The 19,107-nt window shown below is 39.5% G+C and overlaps 1 protein-coding gene across 10 annotated transcripts in view; it reads right to left on the minus strand.

Moving 5' to 3' along the window:
* Positions 1-19,107, minus strand: part of kcnq1.2 (potassium voltage-gated channel, KQT-like subfamily, member 1.2) — a 590,999-nt gene that overhangs the window by 263,351 nt on the left and 308,541 nt on the right. Inside the window, exon 16 of one of the 10 annotated variants that reach the window (XM_043709481.1) lies at positions 7,490-7,660. The exons of 8 other annotated variants lie outside the window; for them this stretch is intronic. In XM_043709481.1, coding sequence (XP_043565416.1) covers positions 7,609-7,660 — 52 coding nt within the window. In that variant the 3' untranslated portion in view covers positions 7,490-7,608. Of the gene's footprint in view, positions 1-7,489; positions 7,661-19,107 lie in introns of those variants that run through there. One more of the 10 variants, XR_006314489.1, reaches the window with a different exon arrangement.

Here is a 19,107-nt window from a genome sequence, read left to right on the forward strand (position 1 = left end):
TAGATGGTGGAAAGGCTTTGAGGAGTCATGAGAGGGAGGTGAGTGTGGAGTTACTCACTGCAATATTCCTAGCCTCTGATCTGCTCTTGTAGCTACTGTGATTATGTGGTGATTCTAGCTGGGTTTCTTGTCAATTGTCATTGCTTGGCATTTCTGGGGCACGAACATTACTCACAACTTGTCAGCCCATGCCTGCATATTGTCCATATCTGGTTGCATTTGAACATTGGCTGCTTCAATATCTGAGGAGTCACAAATGGTGCTGAACACTATTAAGTGATGATTGCCCATTCAGATTTCTAACCTTATGATGGAAGGAAGATCATTGATAAAGCAACTGAAGATGGTTGGACCTAGGATAACTCCAGGACCTGAGTTACTCCTGGAGAGATGTCCTGGAACTGAAATGCCTAACCGCCAGCACCCATACCCATCCTCCTATGTGCTAGGTATGATTTCAACCAGCAGAGAGTTTGCCCTGGATTCACATTGATTCCAGTTTTGCTAGGGCTCCTTGACGTCATACCCAGTTGAATAAGGCTTTGATATCAAGGACTATCAATGTCACCTCCCCTCCCAAATTCAGCTCTTTTGTCTATGTTTGAACCAAGGCTGAAGAAGGTCAGGAGCTGAACAGTCATGGTGGAACCCAAACTGGGTATCCCTGAGCAGGTTATTGCTAAGCAGATGTTGCTTGACAGCACTGTTGAAGAAACCTTCCATTACTTTACTAAAGATTGAGTGTAGACTGATGGAGCAGTAATCGGCCAGTTAGATTTGCCCTGTTTTTTGAGTACAGAACATACCTGGGAAATTTTCCACATTGTTGGGTAGATGCCAGTGTTGTACTATACTGGAACAGCTTGGCTTGGGGTGCGGCACATTCTGGAACAGAACTTAGATCTGATCTGTTGTTTGTCGGATGGCTTAGCTCTGTTTATCAACTGCTGCTTATGTTGTTTGGCATGCAAGTAATCATGTTTGGTAGCTCCACCAATTTGACACCTCATTTTGAGGTATGCCTGGTGGCTGTTCCTGACATGCCCTCCTGCACTCTCTATTGAGCCAAAGTTGATCCCCTGGCTTGATGGTAATGGTCGAGTGGGGGTTATACCAGGCCATGAGGTTGCAGATTGTGCTGGAGTACAATTCTGCTGTTGATAGCCCACAGCACATCAAGGATGCCCAGTCTTGATTGCTAGATCTGTTCAAAATTTGTCCCATTTAGTACAGTGGTAGTGCTACACAACACGATGCAGGCAGGTCTTGGTCTCCAGACTGACTTGTGGTGGTCAGTCTTACATGAACAGATGCATCTTCAGCTGGCAGATTGGTAAGGAAGAGGTCAAGTGTGTTTTTCCCTCCTTGTTGATTTTCTTACCATTTGCCACAGACAAAGTCTAATAGCTATGTCCTTTAGGACCTGACCAACTCGAATAGTGGTACTGCTGCTGAGTCACTCCTGGTGGTAGACACTGAATCCCCCAATCAGAGTGCATTTTGTGTCCTTGTGATCAATATGGAGGAATACTGATTCATCAGCTGAGAGAGGACGGTATTTGGTAGTCAGCAGGTGGTTTCTTTGCCCAAGTTTAAACTGAAGTCATGAGATTTCATGGGGTCTGAGTCAATGTTGAGGATTCTCAGGCCAACTCCCTCCTGATTGTGCCACCACTTTTGCTGGATTTGTCCTGACAATGGACAGGACATATCCAGGGATGGTGACAGTTGTGTCTGGGATATAGTCATTCTCATGAAATCATACCTTGCCGACAATGTCAGGCTCTCCCAATTTTGGCACTAGCCCCCAGAAATTGATCAAGATGACTTTGCAGGGTCAATAGGGCTCTTTATACCATTGTCTTTTCCAGAGTCTGGATCGATGCCAGGTGGTCTATCTGATTTCATTTCGTTGTTGAGACTTTGGAGCGACTGATACAACTGAGTGGCATGCTCGGCCATTTCAAAGGGCATTTGAGAGCTAATCACACTGTTGTGGTTCTGGAATCACATATAGGCCAGAACAGATAAGGATGCAGATTTACTTCCCTGAAGGACACTTGGGTTTTTCCCTGACAATGGTTTTGTGGTCCTCAGTAGATTCTTAATTCTAAATATTTTTTATTGAATACAATATTTTTATTGCACTTTTTAAATCATTTTAATACTACATTAAGATAGCAAACCCACATTGGTGAATATACTGGCATCCCACCAAATGAGATTTTTTTAAGTATGCTATAATTACTGAATATCTAAGCCAATATCAAAAAAAATCAAAATAACAGGACAGAAAAGTCAAATGCATATTAAAGTTCATAAATCTTAATCAAAAAGTTTGTTTTTTTTAATGAAAAAGTCACTTATGGCATAACTCCAAAAGTCTGAAGAGCAGTACAATTAATTTGCAAAAAGGACAGGCAGCAGACTGAGTAATTCTGGTGGTTCACTGTGTAGATTAAAAAGAGTTGGTAAGCAAAGTATGGTCAAATAAAAATGTTTATTTTCCATAATGACAGGACCATCCTACTGAATTATTTTTTATGGGAGACAAGTAGCTGATTTATTCTGAAACATATGGTTTCAATTCATAAATAATTGGAGGTTCTATTACATTTTATAGAAGGAAGTGAAAAAAACGACCTTATGTCCTTTGTTTGCACTTAAATGGTACAGACTTCAATGGGGTTGGGAATATTGAGAGTCATAGGAGAAAGTGAGGACTGCAGATGCTGGAGAATCAGGGTCAAAAAGTGTGGTACTGGAAAAAGCACAGCAGGTCTGGCAGCATCTGAGGAGCAGGAGATCAACATTTCGAGCATAAACCATCGTGATGCAGGACTTATGCTCGACACATTGACTCTCCTGCTCCTCAGATGCCTGATTTGCTGTACTTTTTCCAGCGCCACACTTTTCGACTCTGGAGAGTCATAGAGTCAAACAGCACGGAAACAGACCATTCAGTCCAACCAGTCCATGTCGATCATAATCCCAAACTAAACTAATCTGACCTGTCTGCACTTGGGCCATATCCTTCCAAAGATTTCTTATTAATGTATGTATCCACATGTCTTTTAGACATTGTAACTGTATCTGTTTACACCACTTCCTCTGGAAGTTCATTCCACACATGAACCACTCTGTGTAAAAGTGTTAGCTCCATGTCCTTTTTAAATCTTTCTCCTCTAACCTCAAAAATATGCCTCAAATCTTGAAATCCCCCACCCTAGGGAAAAGACCCCTGCCATTCACCTTATCTACACCCCTATGGGATTTTATAAACCTCTATGGGTCACGTCTCAATCTCCTATGCTCCAGTGAGAAAAGTCCCAGCCGATCCAGCCTATCTTTATAGCTCAAACCTTCCATTCCCAGCAATATCCTAGAAAATCTTTTCTGACCCCTCTCCAAATTAATAATATCCTTCCTACATCAGGGCAACCAGAACTGGATACAGTATTCCAGAAGAGGCCTAATCAATGTCCTGTATAACTTCTCTCTACATGCACACCCCACTAGCTCATTATAGATTGTTTCCTACTGTCACCATCAGATACCGAAGACCTAAAACTCTTAGCTGATTTCCTACTGCAATTGGTGTTGGAGAACAGTAAATATTCACAGGAGGATTGTTGAAATGAGAATTTCTGTTGTTTTAAAGTAGAATTGGTCTCAACTGGAATAATGGTGAGACATGAGAAGAACACCCATAGAATTTCTGACCAAATTATCTAGCTGGAGGAATACCATAGAAGGGAAATACAATGATTATTTTCTTTTTCAGAATGTACAAATGGCAAAATTTATTTGCACACCATAATCCATAAACTGAACATGATGGACAAAAAAAGTGTTTATTGTAGAGTGTATATTATCCCAAAATGAATGATTATCTACATAATATTCAATGAGTACACTGTTTTCTGTATGCCCCTTCCACAGAAGGTCTCTTAAAATATTGAATAAATGGAATCCCATAGCTACTAGTTCTACAAGAACCAGTACTTTAGCAGCTAAAGTGCTTTGAACAATCTTTATTTCCCTAGTTTCATAAGCCATAACCTGCTCACTTATGCTCAGTTTGATTTCAAACAGCATTTGGCTTGAGATCTCATTGCAACAATGCTCCAAACATTGACAATAGAGCTGAATTCCAGAGAATAGATAAAATGAAAGTAACTGCTCTTGACAGCAAAGCAGCATTTATCTAAATGGGACATAATTGACTCCAGCAAATTTAAAATGAGTGGGAGACAAGGAAAAACCTTTCTAATGATCCGACTCATAACTTGCATAAACGAAGATAGTCGTGGTTGTTGCCAATGCTTTCAGATTCACGATTTTATTTCAGGAGTTTCTTAGACTTATATACTAAGTCAATACATCTTCAGGCGCTGTATCAATAACCTTGCCTCAGAAAGAGTGATGTTTACTTTTACTGCACATTATTCAGTATCATTCACAACTCTTCAGATACTGAAGCACTTTGTGCCTTCATGAGTGAACCTGGGATAACTTCTAGCTTGGGCTGAATAATGGCCAGCAACCCATATGTGTCACACAACTATTAGGCACATGTAGTTTAGACTTATTAAAGGCATCAATGGACGAGATGTGTCTTTATTACAACTGCCATATTCATTATTAGTTCCAGAATTCATAATAGATTTCAAATTTGACCAAATGCCATGGTGGGATTCGAATTCATCCCCAGAAAATAGCCTGAGGCTCTAGGTTACTAGTCCACTACATTACCACTAAGTCACTGCTTCCAGATGCTGGATGGAGAAAATATGTCCAGCGCCACCTGCATAAATACTTGGTATCAGACGGAGTAGCCATGCTAGAGATTGGTCTCTTCGAAAGCTAGTAAAATCGGAATGTGTAGTAAGATCCTCAGCCGAGTTGGTGAAGGAATGGGAGGAAGAGCTCAGCCAGGATCAAAGGCAGGGCATTTTAAAACATTATTCACTGTGGTGAGCTATGAATGCTGTCTTCTTGGTACTCAGAAAGAACATAACATTCTTGTACTTAGGTGAGGAAGCTACAATGGTGAAGGAGGTTTAACCACATCCATGGCTTTGATACCCCATTATGGTGATGAAAATGTGTAAGTGCAGCAAAAATGGTAAGGGAGCTAAAACAGCAACAGGACCAGTACTTTTTCTCATTACGATCAATTGGCTTGCTGTCAATTGTTAGCCACATGATATAAGAAACAAAAATACTGGAAATACTAAGCAGAACTGAAGGTGTTAACTGAATCTCTTTACAGATGCTGTCCAATCTGCTGAGTATTTCTCGTGTTTTCTGATTGTATTTGAGATTTTAAAATATTTTGCTTTTGTTTCAATCAGCAAAGTGATTGTAGGTGTCACTAGCATTGATATCAAGCAGATGTTACTCACCAAAAACCTGTTGTGCACCTCATGGCACAAATCTTGCAAAATAAAAATGGGAGCAGTAACAGAAACACAAGACGATGAATGCCTTATGCTGTGGAACTGTCAGCTGACATCTGGCCTTCTAGCAGTGAAGACTAAAAGACCTGATGGTGAACACTAAAGTGTCCTGGCAACAAACAAAAACCTACTTGTTTTTCTCACTGTCTTTATCTTGTTGGTAGGCTTCACTTTTGTTCTGGGGTATCCAGTCATAAAGCTGACAACTAATGGCTATACACACACCCCCATCCGCCAACCCTTCAGGTCAACAAAAGGAAAGTGATAAAGGAAATTTAAGAGCAGCATCTCTCATCTCACTTTTCTGAGAGTAGTAAGCATGCTTCTACTTAGGGCAAAGACTCTGGTTCTTAGAGAAGTTCTGTAATTCAAAATGTAACATTAAATGGGCGGATACCCTATATAAAATTTGCTGCTTTCCCATTTTGCACTCGGGGCACATTCATTGTGTAGCTACGGATTGCAGGAAACTCAACCGTGTTTCTCGTTGGGTTGATCTTTAATAGCTTTAATTCTATAATTACTGCTCTTTGTGTGAAATCTGGCAAGATTTATTAAAATATCCCACAGATAGTAAATCCCATACCTATGGGATGAATTTCTGGCAGACTTCCACTTTTGCTCCAGTGGGAGTCCAGCAAAATTGCTTGGAAATGAGTAGAACTGGATATAACAGGTTCTGACCCTGTACTATGATTTACATTATGTTACATCTACATCCAATTTAGCAGACAGCGTGATTTATGAACTGGTAATGACTTGTTGATATCATATGTCCAAACTTCCATCAATACTGCTTTAGATACAATTAATCACAATCATATATGCATAAAATGGTTGCCCAATACAGCAAGGCACCACAGAAAATCTGGAAATGGATTTAAAGAGTCTGGCACATACTTTCCACTAACTCTGCTTATTTTGGGTTCATTTTAAAGAATGGTAGGGTTTCCCAAGTTGGAAGGAATAATAGATTGCAGGTGTATGGTCAAATGTATGGTCTATGCGATTGTACATATTAAGGCAAAGACTTTGCTCTCTCAACACCCACTTGTTGGTGACTGGCAGCATAATATCAGGCAACTGAATGCTCACTTTCCCAAGAGTTGCTATCATAATGCATTCATTTGAATGCATCAGCAGTTCTTATTGAAAGACAAGCAATTGATTGACGGGAGATTAAGGATACTCTCTGCAGCAATGGTTATTGGTACCTGAAGACTTCTCCAGCTGAGTTTCACAATAACAAGGTTGAGTCACCATAAAGCATACTACTGGAATGTTCAAAATATGCATTACATACCTGAATAATCAGTCTGAGGGTGTGCCAAATGCAGTGTAAGGGACTCAAGGCTCTCTCTGACATCACCATTGGTTCTCCAATATTTTTTTCTCATCGGAGCATAATGAGTCCATCATCTGTCACCAACTTTTCCTGTTGTTGTGCATTGCCTGCTGCACAATTCTTCCAAAGAGTACTTGCCATGTAAACACAGGAAAGGAAGCATCCAAGGGCATCAGGGGAACCAGCCAGAGAAACAATAACAGTCTGAAGACAACGTAAATTTGCAAGCTGCTGGACATTGCTTTAATATTATAAAACAAATTTGCTCACGTTCCTGTGATTTAACAGTTCTGTATATCTCTATCCCATTCCCCTCAGAAGTATTCACATCACATAGATTTTTTCCATTTGATCAATTCATACATTTTGAACATCTGATAAAAACATCTTCTAAATTCTGTGAAGAACAATGTTGGCACACAGAATAACTAGAGTGTGACCAAACTTAAATTAAACATCCAAGACAATGTTAACACTGTGCTTTCCATTGGCATCAGCATGAGAAGTCTAAACTTTTAGTTCTAACTTATTATTTTCATAGGTGCTCGATAGTGACAAAGGGCTTCAGTACTCTAATAAAAGACTCTTGGAGCACAGTAGGTAAGGCATCAAATTGACTTTCTGTAAATCACAACTTTCATGCCTGCTGTATGACACTCTAGCAATGCTTTCCTTCTGCCACATATGGAGGAATCTTTATGAGCTGGTAAGACGGCGCACATGTACTGTTTTTCTAAGATACAGCACCAAACCCGGAAGCGAGCCACTCATATCCCTTGTGCTGTCACTGGTTCTGTGTGGTCATTGTTGTGAAGAACCAATTATAATGGCATCAATAGAATCACTGGGATCCCTGTGCACAAAAGTAAAACATAAGTATTTTTAAAGTGTCTTTCACAACCACAGGATGGCCCGAAGTGATTTACATTTTTACACTTGCGTTCTTCAGGCCTAGCTGGTTCGAGGCTGGAAAAGAGACAGTTCTTTCTAAATTGGTGCCCCAGGCCTCCATGGCATCTGCCACATGCTGCATGATGACTGCAGTGACCATAAAGCCATCCATCAGGGTGCTGCCTATGTGGGTTGCTGATCGATCAGCCATCTGTTGCACTATGTCTGTCTAAATATCAGGCCCAAGAAATCTGGTTCCTGAGGCTCTTTAGGCAAGAGGCAATGAATTCTGATCTTCTGGACAACAATACCTTGTTCCTCATATTCCATCCATAGCTACTCCTGACCATAATACACTGTGCACAGTGCCCTCTGGCTTGCTCTTTAATAATCCTTGGATGGAGCAGGAAGTAATTAATGACATGTGTGATACAATGTTGACAGGACTGGAAGCAAAAAAAAACCTGCCTCTTCTGCTTCTTCTGTTCTATTTTATATCCCTAGGCACATTCAATAAGCAAACATAGAATTAATTGCTGAGGAGCAGAATTGTCATGTTTTCAATGGAAAAAAATGGTATGAGTTTCCTGACAGGTAATGCAGAATATGCAAATAAGTAAAACCGCTTCATGATTTTGCAGACATTTGCTCTCCTCCAGGTCTGGCCCTCTCTGACATAACCATTGGTTCTCCAATATCTTTTTCTCATCTGAGCATTATGGGTCCATCATCTGTCACCAATTTTTCCTGTTAAGTGATGATTTTCTTGAACAAAGCACAGTATAAGGGAAAAATTAGCTTCAATAACTGTAAGCTGTAGTTTAACCCAGAAAACTACATGAAGCACATAATGGGTTTTGCATTGAGATTTTTAGTAATGTGGCTACTTGGAGGCATGTTTGCAATGGAGTGATTGCCGGTTAAAAAGAAAATTTCTCTCTAGTGCTCTACCTTTGTCCATAAGCACTCATTTTCATTAGTGAAGTCGGGTATTTATGTCCTGCATTATATTAGTGAACATTTTTATTATAATCATATTACTTTTGCAGCAAAGTTTTTGAATGAAAATTGGTGGTTTAGAGTATACCAGATCTTGCAGTTCATTTAAATATCCGAATAAATTTGACATCTAAGGATAGAGTGAGGATGGCAATACTGCAGTTGGAAATTCCAGCATGATCAAATTATTTAGGAATGCATAGGTTAACATGTCAAATTATCAAAAGAAAATATGTAACTAAAAAGTCAAAGTGAACAGAATGCTAAATGACCCATAGTTGAAATTGCCATGCTATGACTCAACAATGACACCGACAACCTGCCCTTAAGTGTTGTGCTCAGATTTGCTCACCAGCACTGTTTGGAGAAAAAGCAATTGCACACTTGTTATACTGGTTGGCTTGCCATAGACATGAGAACACAACCACTGCTGTAAGTGCCTTTGTGTGTAATCTGGTGCATCTATTAAACAGAAATCAATTGAAAAATGGTGCCAAAATGATGCAGCTGAAAACGTGTAGATTTGAATTTTCAGAGCTGTAAGGAAACCAGCTAATGAAAGAAACAGCAAAGAAGAAGTAAATAAAAAGTATGCAAAGTTGGACTAATTAGTGGGTGAATCAAAATGGCTGTTATCAAAAATTCCCGCTGCTGTTGATCTGAAAAGAGATACGAGGCAGAATTACAATTTTCTGCACACTTAATGGCAAAACTATGAAACAGCTGCAGAACTAATTAAAAAAGCCCTAGGCATATACAAGATATGAACCTGCTATCAGTGCCAGGGAGTGTGTGCTACAAGCAGCATGGCAGCCTAGATTTTACTAAGAAGGAGAAAGCCAAACACAGACATGTTTCAGGCTTTGAAACCCATATTAATGTTATGTGTGAATGGTATGTGTTCAATATCAGATGTCAGGTAGAGGTAAATAATTGATCAGTATGTGATCACACTGATATATCTAACAGAATCCTGAGAGTTTGGATAACTGAATAAGAATCTTGTCAGATGGCTAATTGTTTTAGATATGAGAATTCCTGCCATAAGAGGAAATCTGCTGAGAAAGGAAAAATTTACTCTCAAGAAATCTATCAATATGTGGAGGCGTTCTACATATTGTGTAAACTATTATCTTTTGTCTTTAGATACTAGCCTCTTTATTTTTCACTTTTGCCAAATATCCAGGGAAAAATCTTCTTTATCCAGAAAAAGCCTTAGCAATTGACAAAACCATTCTACTTCTCCATAAGGACAGTAAAAGTTGTCATGAAATGTATTAGCTTAAACTCTAGCAAACCCAACGCACACATACCAGTTTGCGGATTTGAAATCCCAAACAAATTCCCAGTTTTTGTTATCACCCTGTTCAATACCATTAATGTTAAAGAGAAATCCATAACCCCATGATTAACTGTCAGAATTACACCATAAGTTTCATAGTAACATAGAAAATAGGAGTGGGAGTGGGTTAGTTGACTCATGTAAAGCAAACACTATAACAATACAGTTTATAGCTACTTAACCTAAGTACTTCTGTTTACTCTTCCACAAGTGTTCTCTTGTACATTCCAAGAATCTTGAAAATTAATTTACTTTATTTTAGGATATGCCACAATTCTCAATACTTTTCCTCAAGGTTCCAGCTATTCTTCGAATGACAATTTTCTGAGGGTTGTTCCATTATCATTCAGCTAAGCAGCCCTCCAACATTTGAAGACCTCATCATTGTAGATGATTCAATCCTTTGAGCAAATTGCTGGCAGATATGTAACTGACTTCTCAGAACCTTCAAGGTTAACTCTGCCGACATCATCCTTCTCAGCATGGAGGCCACTCCAGAAGTGGCTGGAAGTGCTGCATGCGCCACTTTGTGAACTTAGGACTTCCTTAATGCTGGCACCAGCAGTATTTTAGAGACCAATATTCCAGCCATGAGCCTGATTTACATGCAATATAATCTAAGCAAACAAAATATATTTTCTCAATGCACTACATCAATATTGTCAGTTGAACCCATATTCACCTTTTAGCTGATCAGACTGAATGCCTTGATGATTCTCACTTCAATAAGTTATATTTTAAAAAATTCAGCCCTGCTTATCCACCCACTTTTTGTTCCCAGGAAATGCACCAGAGACTAGTATGCCAGGGTGAGACTTTTGAGCAACCAGGAGATGCTTATAACAACATCACAACACCAAACATCATTTTAAGGAAGAGAGGTTACCACTGAGAAGTGATATGAGTATTAACTCTTTAATTACAATTTTGATTGTGCATTTTTGTATTTTAATGAAAAGCCATTTATTCATTTTCGTTAAAGCAATTAAATACTTTGCAAAGAAAAGGAATTCAAATGAATGTCATCTTATAATTTTCACAGTCAGACATACGCCACAGAACAAAAGCAGAAGTATGCCAAATCTCAAACAATGTTCAACATTGCATTTTATTGATGGCTTGACTTGAAATTGTTAAATGTGCAGAATAGATAGATAATTAGGCACATTTCTACTCATGTTCAGTTTCCACACAAAAATAAAGAAATCTGCATTACCTTGCATTCAAGAAAGCAACAGGATCATAGAATAAACATTGGATTTCCTTCTTTCCACAATCAAGCTTTCTGGGACAAGTAGTGTGCTGGATCAGGATTTATAATTAATTTAGTAATAGGATTTTGAATTGTTTGGAAGGATTAAGTAAGTTAAAGAAAGACCTAATTATTTCAGCTTGACAGCAGTTAAAATTACATAGTACATGGTGTTGTCATTTGAACACTTTATAGGATTACGAAGTAGCCAAAGATTTGAGCTCCTTTGGCTATAATGTGTCACGGTAACGGTGATATGTGGATTATTGCTGTTTCTCTAATACAGTTTTATAATTGTAGCAGGTAAGCTGACAAGACTTAGCACAAAGTAGAAACAAATCAAAATGCCTTATGAGGACCACACCCTGTCGCCTCAGTAGTGCACTTGTGGGGCACTGTTATTCCATGACTGAATGTTTTGTCATATCGCTTCAGCACAGAAATTCTGGTAACGTCTTCTGCAAAATGATAAACACCTAGTCATTCAAAATGGGGATCACAAACATTCAAAAAAAAAGATGGGGAATAAGAGAAGCTTCAGAAAGCATGCATCATATTTTAACCCTTTGGCTGTTCCAATGTTGGGGAGGCGATAGCCTAAGATTGAGAGTGTGGTGCTGGAAAAGCATAGCAGGTCAGGCAGCATCTGAGGAGCAGGAGAATGGATGTTTCAGGCATAAGCCCTTCGTCAGGAATGAGGCTTATTCCCGAAACGTCAATTCTCTTGCTCCTCTGATAATGCCTGACATGCTGTGCTTTTCCAGCACCACATTCTCGACTCTGATTGCCAGCATCTGCAGTCCTCACTTTCTCGAGGCAATAGCCTAGTATTGTGTATTGTATTTTGTCTACTGGTTGTTGGACTAATAATCCAGAGACCCAGGTAATTTTCATGGCAGACTGTGGAATTTGAATCCAATAAAAACTTGGAATTACAAGTTTAATGATGACCATAAAATCATTGTCCATCTGGTTCACTAACTGTAGACCCACAATGGCTGACTCTTAACTGCTTCTGAAATGTCCAAACAAGCCACTCAGTTGTATTATTTGTCCTCTTTCTAACAGTTATGAAACTGGATGGGCCACCTAGCTAATACTAGGGCACCAGAAAGGATAGCTTCCAATACTACAAAGTCCTCCTTTCCAACATCTGCCAGTGTCAAATTTGGGAGAGCTGTCTCACGGACGAGAAAAGCAACAGTCTGACACAGTCATACACACAGAATCATAGCTTACAAACAATGTCCAAGCAACATCATCACCATCCCTCCAAGGAGTGGTAGCTCTGAGGTACAGGTCGTTCTGCTATAATGCGCTTTTGTTAACATGAATTTGCTGTTATGCGATTGACAAATTGGGGACACTATTTCCACAGCATGAACTTTCAAAGTATGTAGTGGTTCTAACACAATTCTGACACCATTAGTTTAAATGGCGCTGCTATTGCGTGATTTTCTTATAACATGAGATTGCATGAAAACAGAATTACTGCTTCTAGCAGAACTGACTACATACAGTCAGGAGGGAGTTGCCCTAGGACTCTTTAATATTGGCTCTGGAAACTGTGGAGTTCCATAGCATCAGGTCAAACATTGTCAAGGAAACATCCTGCTGCTTATTATGGACTGTCCTTCACGCACCCTTGGCTGATGAATTAATACTCCTCCATGTTGAATAACACTTACAGAAAGTGCTGAGGGGTAGAAAGAGCACAAAATGTATTATGGGTGGGGCAATTCAATGACAACAGAATTGACCAAGCTGGTCGAATCCTAAATGACAGTGTCCCAATGCTGGTCTTTTTACAAGGTTACTATGCCCTTGAGTTTCTTGAGGGGGCAATTGGCCAGGCTCCAACTAGGCTGGGTTTGGAAGGTTTATTGGGGCCCTTTATGTTTAGACCTAACAGATAATACCTCTGCCCTAAGGCTTTCATGTCTTAAAAAAATGGTATAATCAAAGGGGAGTGACCAGCCAGCTGTGTAGTGAGCCTTCTTAACGAATAAGAGTTTTTGATTGTTCAGCAGCAGTTTGTGTGAAGAAAGGCTGCTGGGGCAAGTTCAGCCAGGTACTCTCTCTCCCTCTCCCTCTCTCTAACTTCAAGCCTGTAAGCCCTAGTTTGTTTCATTTTTACTCTTTGTGCTAAGCGATGTGTTTTCGAAACAGCATCATTAAGTCAGGATAGTCTGTCGGATAGGATAAATTATTCGGTATTCTATTTTCTGTTCTTTATGTTTCATTCCATAATTTTGTAAATAAATTGTTTGTTTGAAACTTGGCAGATGGACAGCTCTTCACTCCAGGAACATCGACTATACACTTATCTAAAACAAATAGCAAATTTACAGTCTAGGCTACCTGATTAAAATTGTTTTGAGGGGTCAGGCCTGGTCCACAACAACATAAAGTCCAAAAGGAGCAGAGTCAGTGTGAGGTTGCAGCAGAACGAGAAAGGCCATTTGAGGATACTGTCGGAAATTTGGTTCAAAGTGGAATAGAGGTGGGTTAACTACGGTTTACTGTAAGAAGTAAACTTTCCAAACACAATGGCAGGATTGGTGACATCTTGTCACTGTACATGTGGACTGGACACCAGCGTGATTAGAAGTGAATACAACTGCAGTAAGTGTTTGCAGCTTGACGAACTTCAAAGCTTCTCGTGACCTCTAACATTACAGTGTCCAATAAAAAGATATTTCTAACACAAAAGTAAAAATTAAAACAAAAAGAAATATGTTTCTTTTGGCTCTCACTAGTTGAAAAATCTTTATCAGTACATACAATTCCCAAAGACAGCTATTTTTCACGAACAAGGGAGAGGAACAATGGCACGAGTGGATATTTACATCTTGGTTTTCTGTGAGAGAGTTTGCGCTGGATTCATAATTTGCTCAATATTATTATGTTTGAGTATTGCAGAAACACAACACTTTTTGTTAAAGCTTTTTAAATCTTACATACATCAGGACAATTCACATGAATACCAATGTAAAAGAAAAACAACTTTTAAAAGGTATGAGAAAAGACTGCTGACTTATTGGTAAGTGGGCTCTGATTGATAGAGGCATTGCCATAGAGCATCCACTAGTTTAATAATGACTGACAGTTACCACAAACTAAACAAGCCTGAGTGTGTGAAGAATGTGGTGCTTGTACTACATGTGCTAGATTAGATTAGATTAGATTCCCTACAGTATGGAAACACTGAGCCACCGTGCCACCCCTTTAATAGACACGGTCCTGTCTTTTGCAGACAGAAATAACATGTGCACACACTGTGCCTGTATCAACTCAACAAAATGGGTGACAGCCATTCTCTTGTTCATTTCTAAGGGTAAAGCCTTGACAAAGCAGAGTCAACCTGCCAGATTTAAAATTTAAATAAAGCTTGCCAGTTAACTGATAACAGATCCATTTTCAGAAGGTGAGTCATTCAGATATCATTTTTAAGGAGACCAATCACCTCCATTTTTGCTTGCTATTTATCTTTGACTGACCTTGGGGAAAACAGGGAGGGAAAAGAAGGCCATTGCATCCCACATACTTGCCTGCTGCTCCTGTCCCTCCCTGTACATTTGAAAGACATTACTGATTGCTGTCAACACAGGATACTCTCCTGCCTGGAGCTGAGTTGTGCTTGGTCTCTGGCAGTGCTGTTAGTGTCAGCAGCCTGGGTGCTTCTTTCTCAGTCAGATACAGAACTATTGCAGCAAGGTGCTCACAAACTTGTGCTCCCACACTCTCTAAGTTTAACATTCCCACCAAAGTGTCAGTATCTGAGCTGGTGCAGAATGCAGGAGGCAGCTTTATCAGTGCTACTTTGGTATTTTGGTCCTCAGAGGTCGAGTAGGTAGTTTCTCTAGAGTTGAGTGTTTCACAATGATGGTAGTAGATATACTGACTATCCTAACCTTCAAGAGAAATGAGAGAGAAGGCTTCATGGCCAATGGTTAGAAATGGTGTGTACTGAATGAAATTGACTGCAGGGTTAAAATAAAAATTGCAGTGGGATGAAGTGTGATACTTAATCAGTTGACTGTTATCTATGTCAGAGTATCCCTGCAGGAGCAGTCCTGGTATTTTCATGAGAAGGTCAGGATTGGGGTTAGGAGCATAATGTCCAGCTGCCCTCCATCTGTCTGGCCTCTCTCTGCCTGTTATGGACTGTCTTCTCCTGTTATTCATTTGATCTGAAGATCTCATTCTGGACTCAAGGGTGAGGGATTCAATAATGAGACGTCATGCTTTCAAGGTGAGAGGTGAAAAGTTTAAGGGGGATACATGCGGAAAATATTTTACACAGGGTGGTAGGTGCCTGGAATGCACTGCTAGTAGAGGTAGTAGAGGCTGGCACGGTAGATTATTTTAAGGGCATCTGGACAGATGCATGAGTAGTTGGGGAACAGAGGAATACAGATCTTTAGGAATTGGGCAAAAGGTTTAGACAGTGGATTTGGATCAGCACAGGCTTGGAGGGATGAAGGGCCTGTTCCTGGGCTTTAAGTTTTTTTTGTTTTCAAAATGTTAATGCTGTTCCTCTGTCTATAAATGCTGCCAGGCCTGTTGAGTTTCTCCAGCATTTTCTGTGTTTGCGTTAGATTTCCAAATTTTGCTTTCATTAACATTGAGCAGACCTGTTTAGAAGTATGGATACATAAATATAACCATAAAAATTGCAAAATAAATGTTACAAAAGAACCAATTTACTAATGTCGTTCAAGGAAAAAAAAGTGTCTTTCCATTCTTCCGCCTTCTGTGTAACTCCAGTTGAAGACTGTATGATTGTCATTTAATGCTCTTTGAAATGATCATATGTCACTTAGTTGTAAAGCAATGGCCACAAAACAGAACAGTATGAGAAATGTAAAATTTAAAAACAACAGACCAGAAAATGGATCAGGTCATGACTTACTCATTCCAATGCAGCTGACCAAATCCTCAATAAAGATAGAGGGCTAGTTTCCTTGTTGGAAGAGCTGTTCCATCAGCTGGTCCTTCAAAGCACCGTTATAATTATGCCCAAAGAGTCATATTTATCACCCCATATTCCAAATTCCTCCATTGTCATGTTGTGTATACATCAGAATTTTGAATCATTAGGTTATAGCACAACAATAATTTGTACTGGTTCCCTGCCTTATTTCTTCACTTTCAAATTGAAGAACTTGTATTAAAGACTGAATAATTACCTGTTTTGTGGTTTCCATGAATTCATAAGATAAGGGACATTATGCTGGAGAATGGAAAAGTTGTTTTTCCCAATTTTAGCCGTCACAAATGCTACAAAATATTATGGACAGTCTTCTGTTACTGATTTAAACCGAAAATGTCATAGTGGGCTCAAAATGTGAACACTATTTCTGTGTCCACAAACGCTGCCAGGCCTGCTGAGTTTCTTCAGCATTTTCTGTGTTTGTGTTAGATTTCCAACAGTATTTTGCTTTCATTAACAATGAGTAGATCTGTTGAGAGATGTCATGTCAATATTAGGTCAATTAAATTTGTTCAACCCCTCTATTCTGCATCTACAATAAGCCATAACCACTCCAGCAAAATAGCTTCAAGAACTGCATTATCAAAATATTGCTATTTCCTGTGATTCTGAGTGCCACAATTAATTGGCCTAGATCATGGTTAAGTACATTCCACAGACCTATGCTTCAACGCTTAGTTTGAGAGTCCCAGGTCTGTTTCATTTCGGATCCTGAGAGCTAAACGAAGAAGATACATTCTCCTTCTATCAAATTTGCATCCAGGTATGAGATAACTAAAAATTAGGAAACATTCTCTAATTCTGAGCTTCTAATGATACATTACTGAATGAATAAGACTGTGCTTTATAGCAAATTTTATAATTTGGTTTATAAACAAGGGTCACAATATTATATTTCTTGAAGTACATGTTTGCTTGTTTTTGATCACTTCGTGAGTTATTTCCTCATTTCTGCTTTTCTACTTACAAAGTTGCGGTAATATTGTACTTATGATTTTGTTTGTTGCCACATTTGAAAGAATGCAATGAGGAAAATTAATGGTGATGCAGACTATTGCTTACAGGGAATTAAATAAAAATAATTCCAGTGGAACAATGAAAAACAACCTGCAATTTGTAAACTTGGCACAGTTGTGTAAGTGGCACTCTGTTAGCACTGTGACAGATTAGGCATATTGAGCACATTTTCCATCATTGGTGGAGTGGAAAGAACTAGAAAAGCTGAATTTTTGGCCAAGATTGTGCATTTGTTACAGCTGCTGCAATCATTATCATTGTAACAGTTCATTGAGTTGGAATTGCTTGGTACAGCAAGCACATTTGGCACAGTAGGCACTGGTGCTAATCCTTTCTCAACTGTTGAATTACAGATGCATGTTAGGAGGCCAGACAATGGAATAGACAATATATAGTTATCAGTCTGCAGCTGACTGGAAGGAGCAAAGGTGATTTAAAGATATTCAATTAGTTAGAAGTAGAGGGAAGGAAATATTATCCATTTGTTCAAGTGTGTCAAATACGGTAAATAGTTGAGCATCTCAGGCCAAAATTTCCAATGGCTTCAATATAGAACAATAAAACACCATTTTATAAAATGATTATTGTAGAACAGTTCCCAAAGTGCTTCATGGAGACTGACCACTGTGCAGCAATTGAGGATTTAAAGGAAGAAAATTGGAAGCATAATTTTAAAGTGGCTTTTAAAGTTGAGTCGGAGGCAACAAGATGTGAAGGAGTGCTCTAAAGTATAAATTCCAGAGATTAGGACCATCAGTAGCAGACCTGAGAGCAGAGTGAACTGGTGGGTGGGGTTGTAGGGAGTGAATGGAAGAAGAGGCCGTGTAGTGGAGAGGTAAGAATTGGCAAGAGTAAGAGCGTGGGCGATTTGCAGAGGTGAGAAGTCAAAGCTCAGGAAGAGTTTACCGTTAAACTGGGGAAACAGGGAGCTGCTGAGGTCAAAAAGAATTGAAGTGGTGGGTGAGCATATTATACTTTAAGATGGGATTGGGGTGGCAAATGCTTGAATGATTTATATTTTGTGTATTAGATTCATAGAGATGTACAGCATGGAAACAGACCCTTCGGTCCAACCCATCCATGCTGACCAGATATCCCAACCCAATCTAGTCCTGCCTGCCAGCACCCTTTCTATTCATATACCCATCCAAATGCCTTTTAAATGTTGCAATTGTACCAGCCTCCACCACTTCCTCTGGCAGCTCATTCCAGACACGTACCACCCTCTGTGTGAAAAAGTTGCCCATTACGTCTCTTTTATATCTTTCCTCTCTCACCCTAAACCTATGCCCTCTAGTTCTGGATTCCCCCACCCCAGGGAAAAGACTTTGTCTATTTATCCTATCCATGGCCCTCATGATTTCATAAACCTCTATAAGGTCACCCCTCAACTTCCAATGCTCCAGGGAAAACAATCCCGTCCCTATAGCTCAAATCCTCCAACCCTGGCAACATCCTTGTAACTCTTTCCTGAAACCTTCAAGCTTCACAACATCTTTCCGCTAGAAGGAGACCAGAATTGCATGCAATATTCCAACAGTGGCCTAACCAATGTCCTGTACGGCTGCAACATGACCTCCCAACTCCTGTACTCAATACTCTGACCAAGAAAGGAAAGCATACCAAACGCCTTCTTCACTACCCTATCTACTTGCAACTCTACTTTCAAGGAGCTATGAACCTGCACTCCAAGGTCTCTTTGTTTAGCAACACTCCCTAGGACCTTACCATTAAGTGTATAAGTCCTGCTAAGATTTGCTTTCCCAAAATGCAGCACCTCGCATTTATCTGAATTAAACTCCA

Source organism: Chiloscyllium plagiosum, chromosome 19, assembly GCF_004010195.1.
Source record: "Chiloscyllium plagiosum isolate BGI_BamShark_2017 chromosome 19, ASM401019v2, whole genome shotgun sequence".
Lineage (NCBI taxonomy): Eukaryota > Metazoa > Chordata > Chondrichthyes > Orectolobiformes > Hemiscylliidae > Chiloscyllium > Chiloscyllium plagiosum.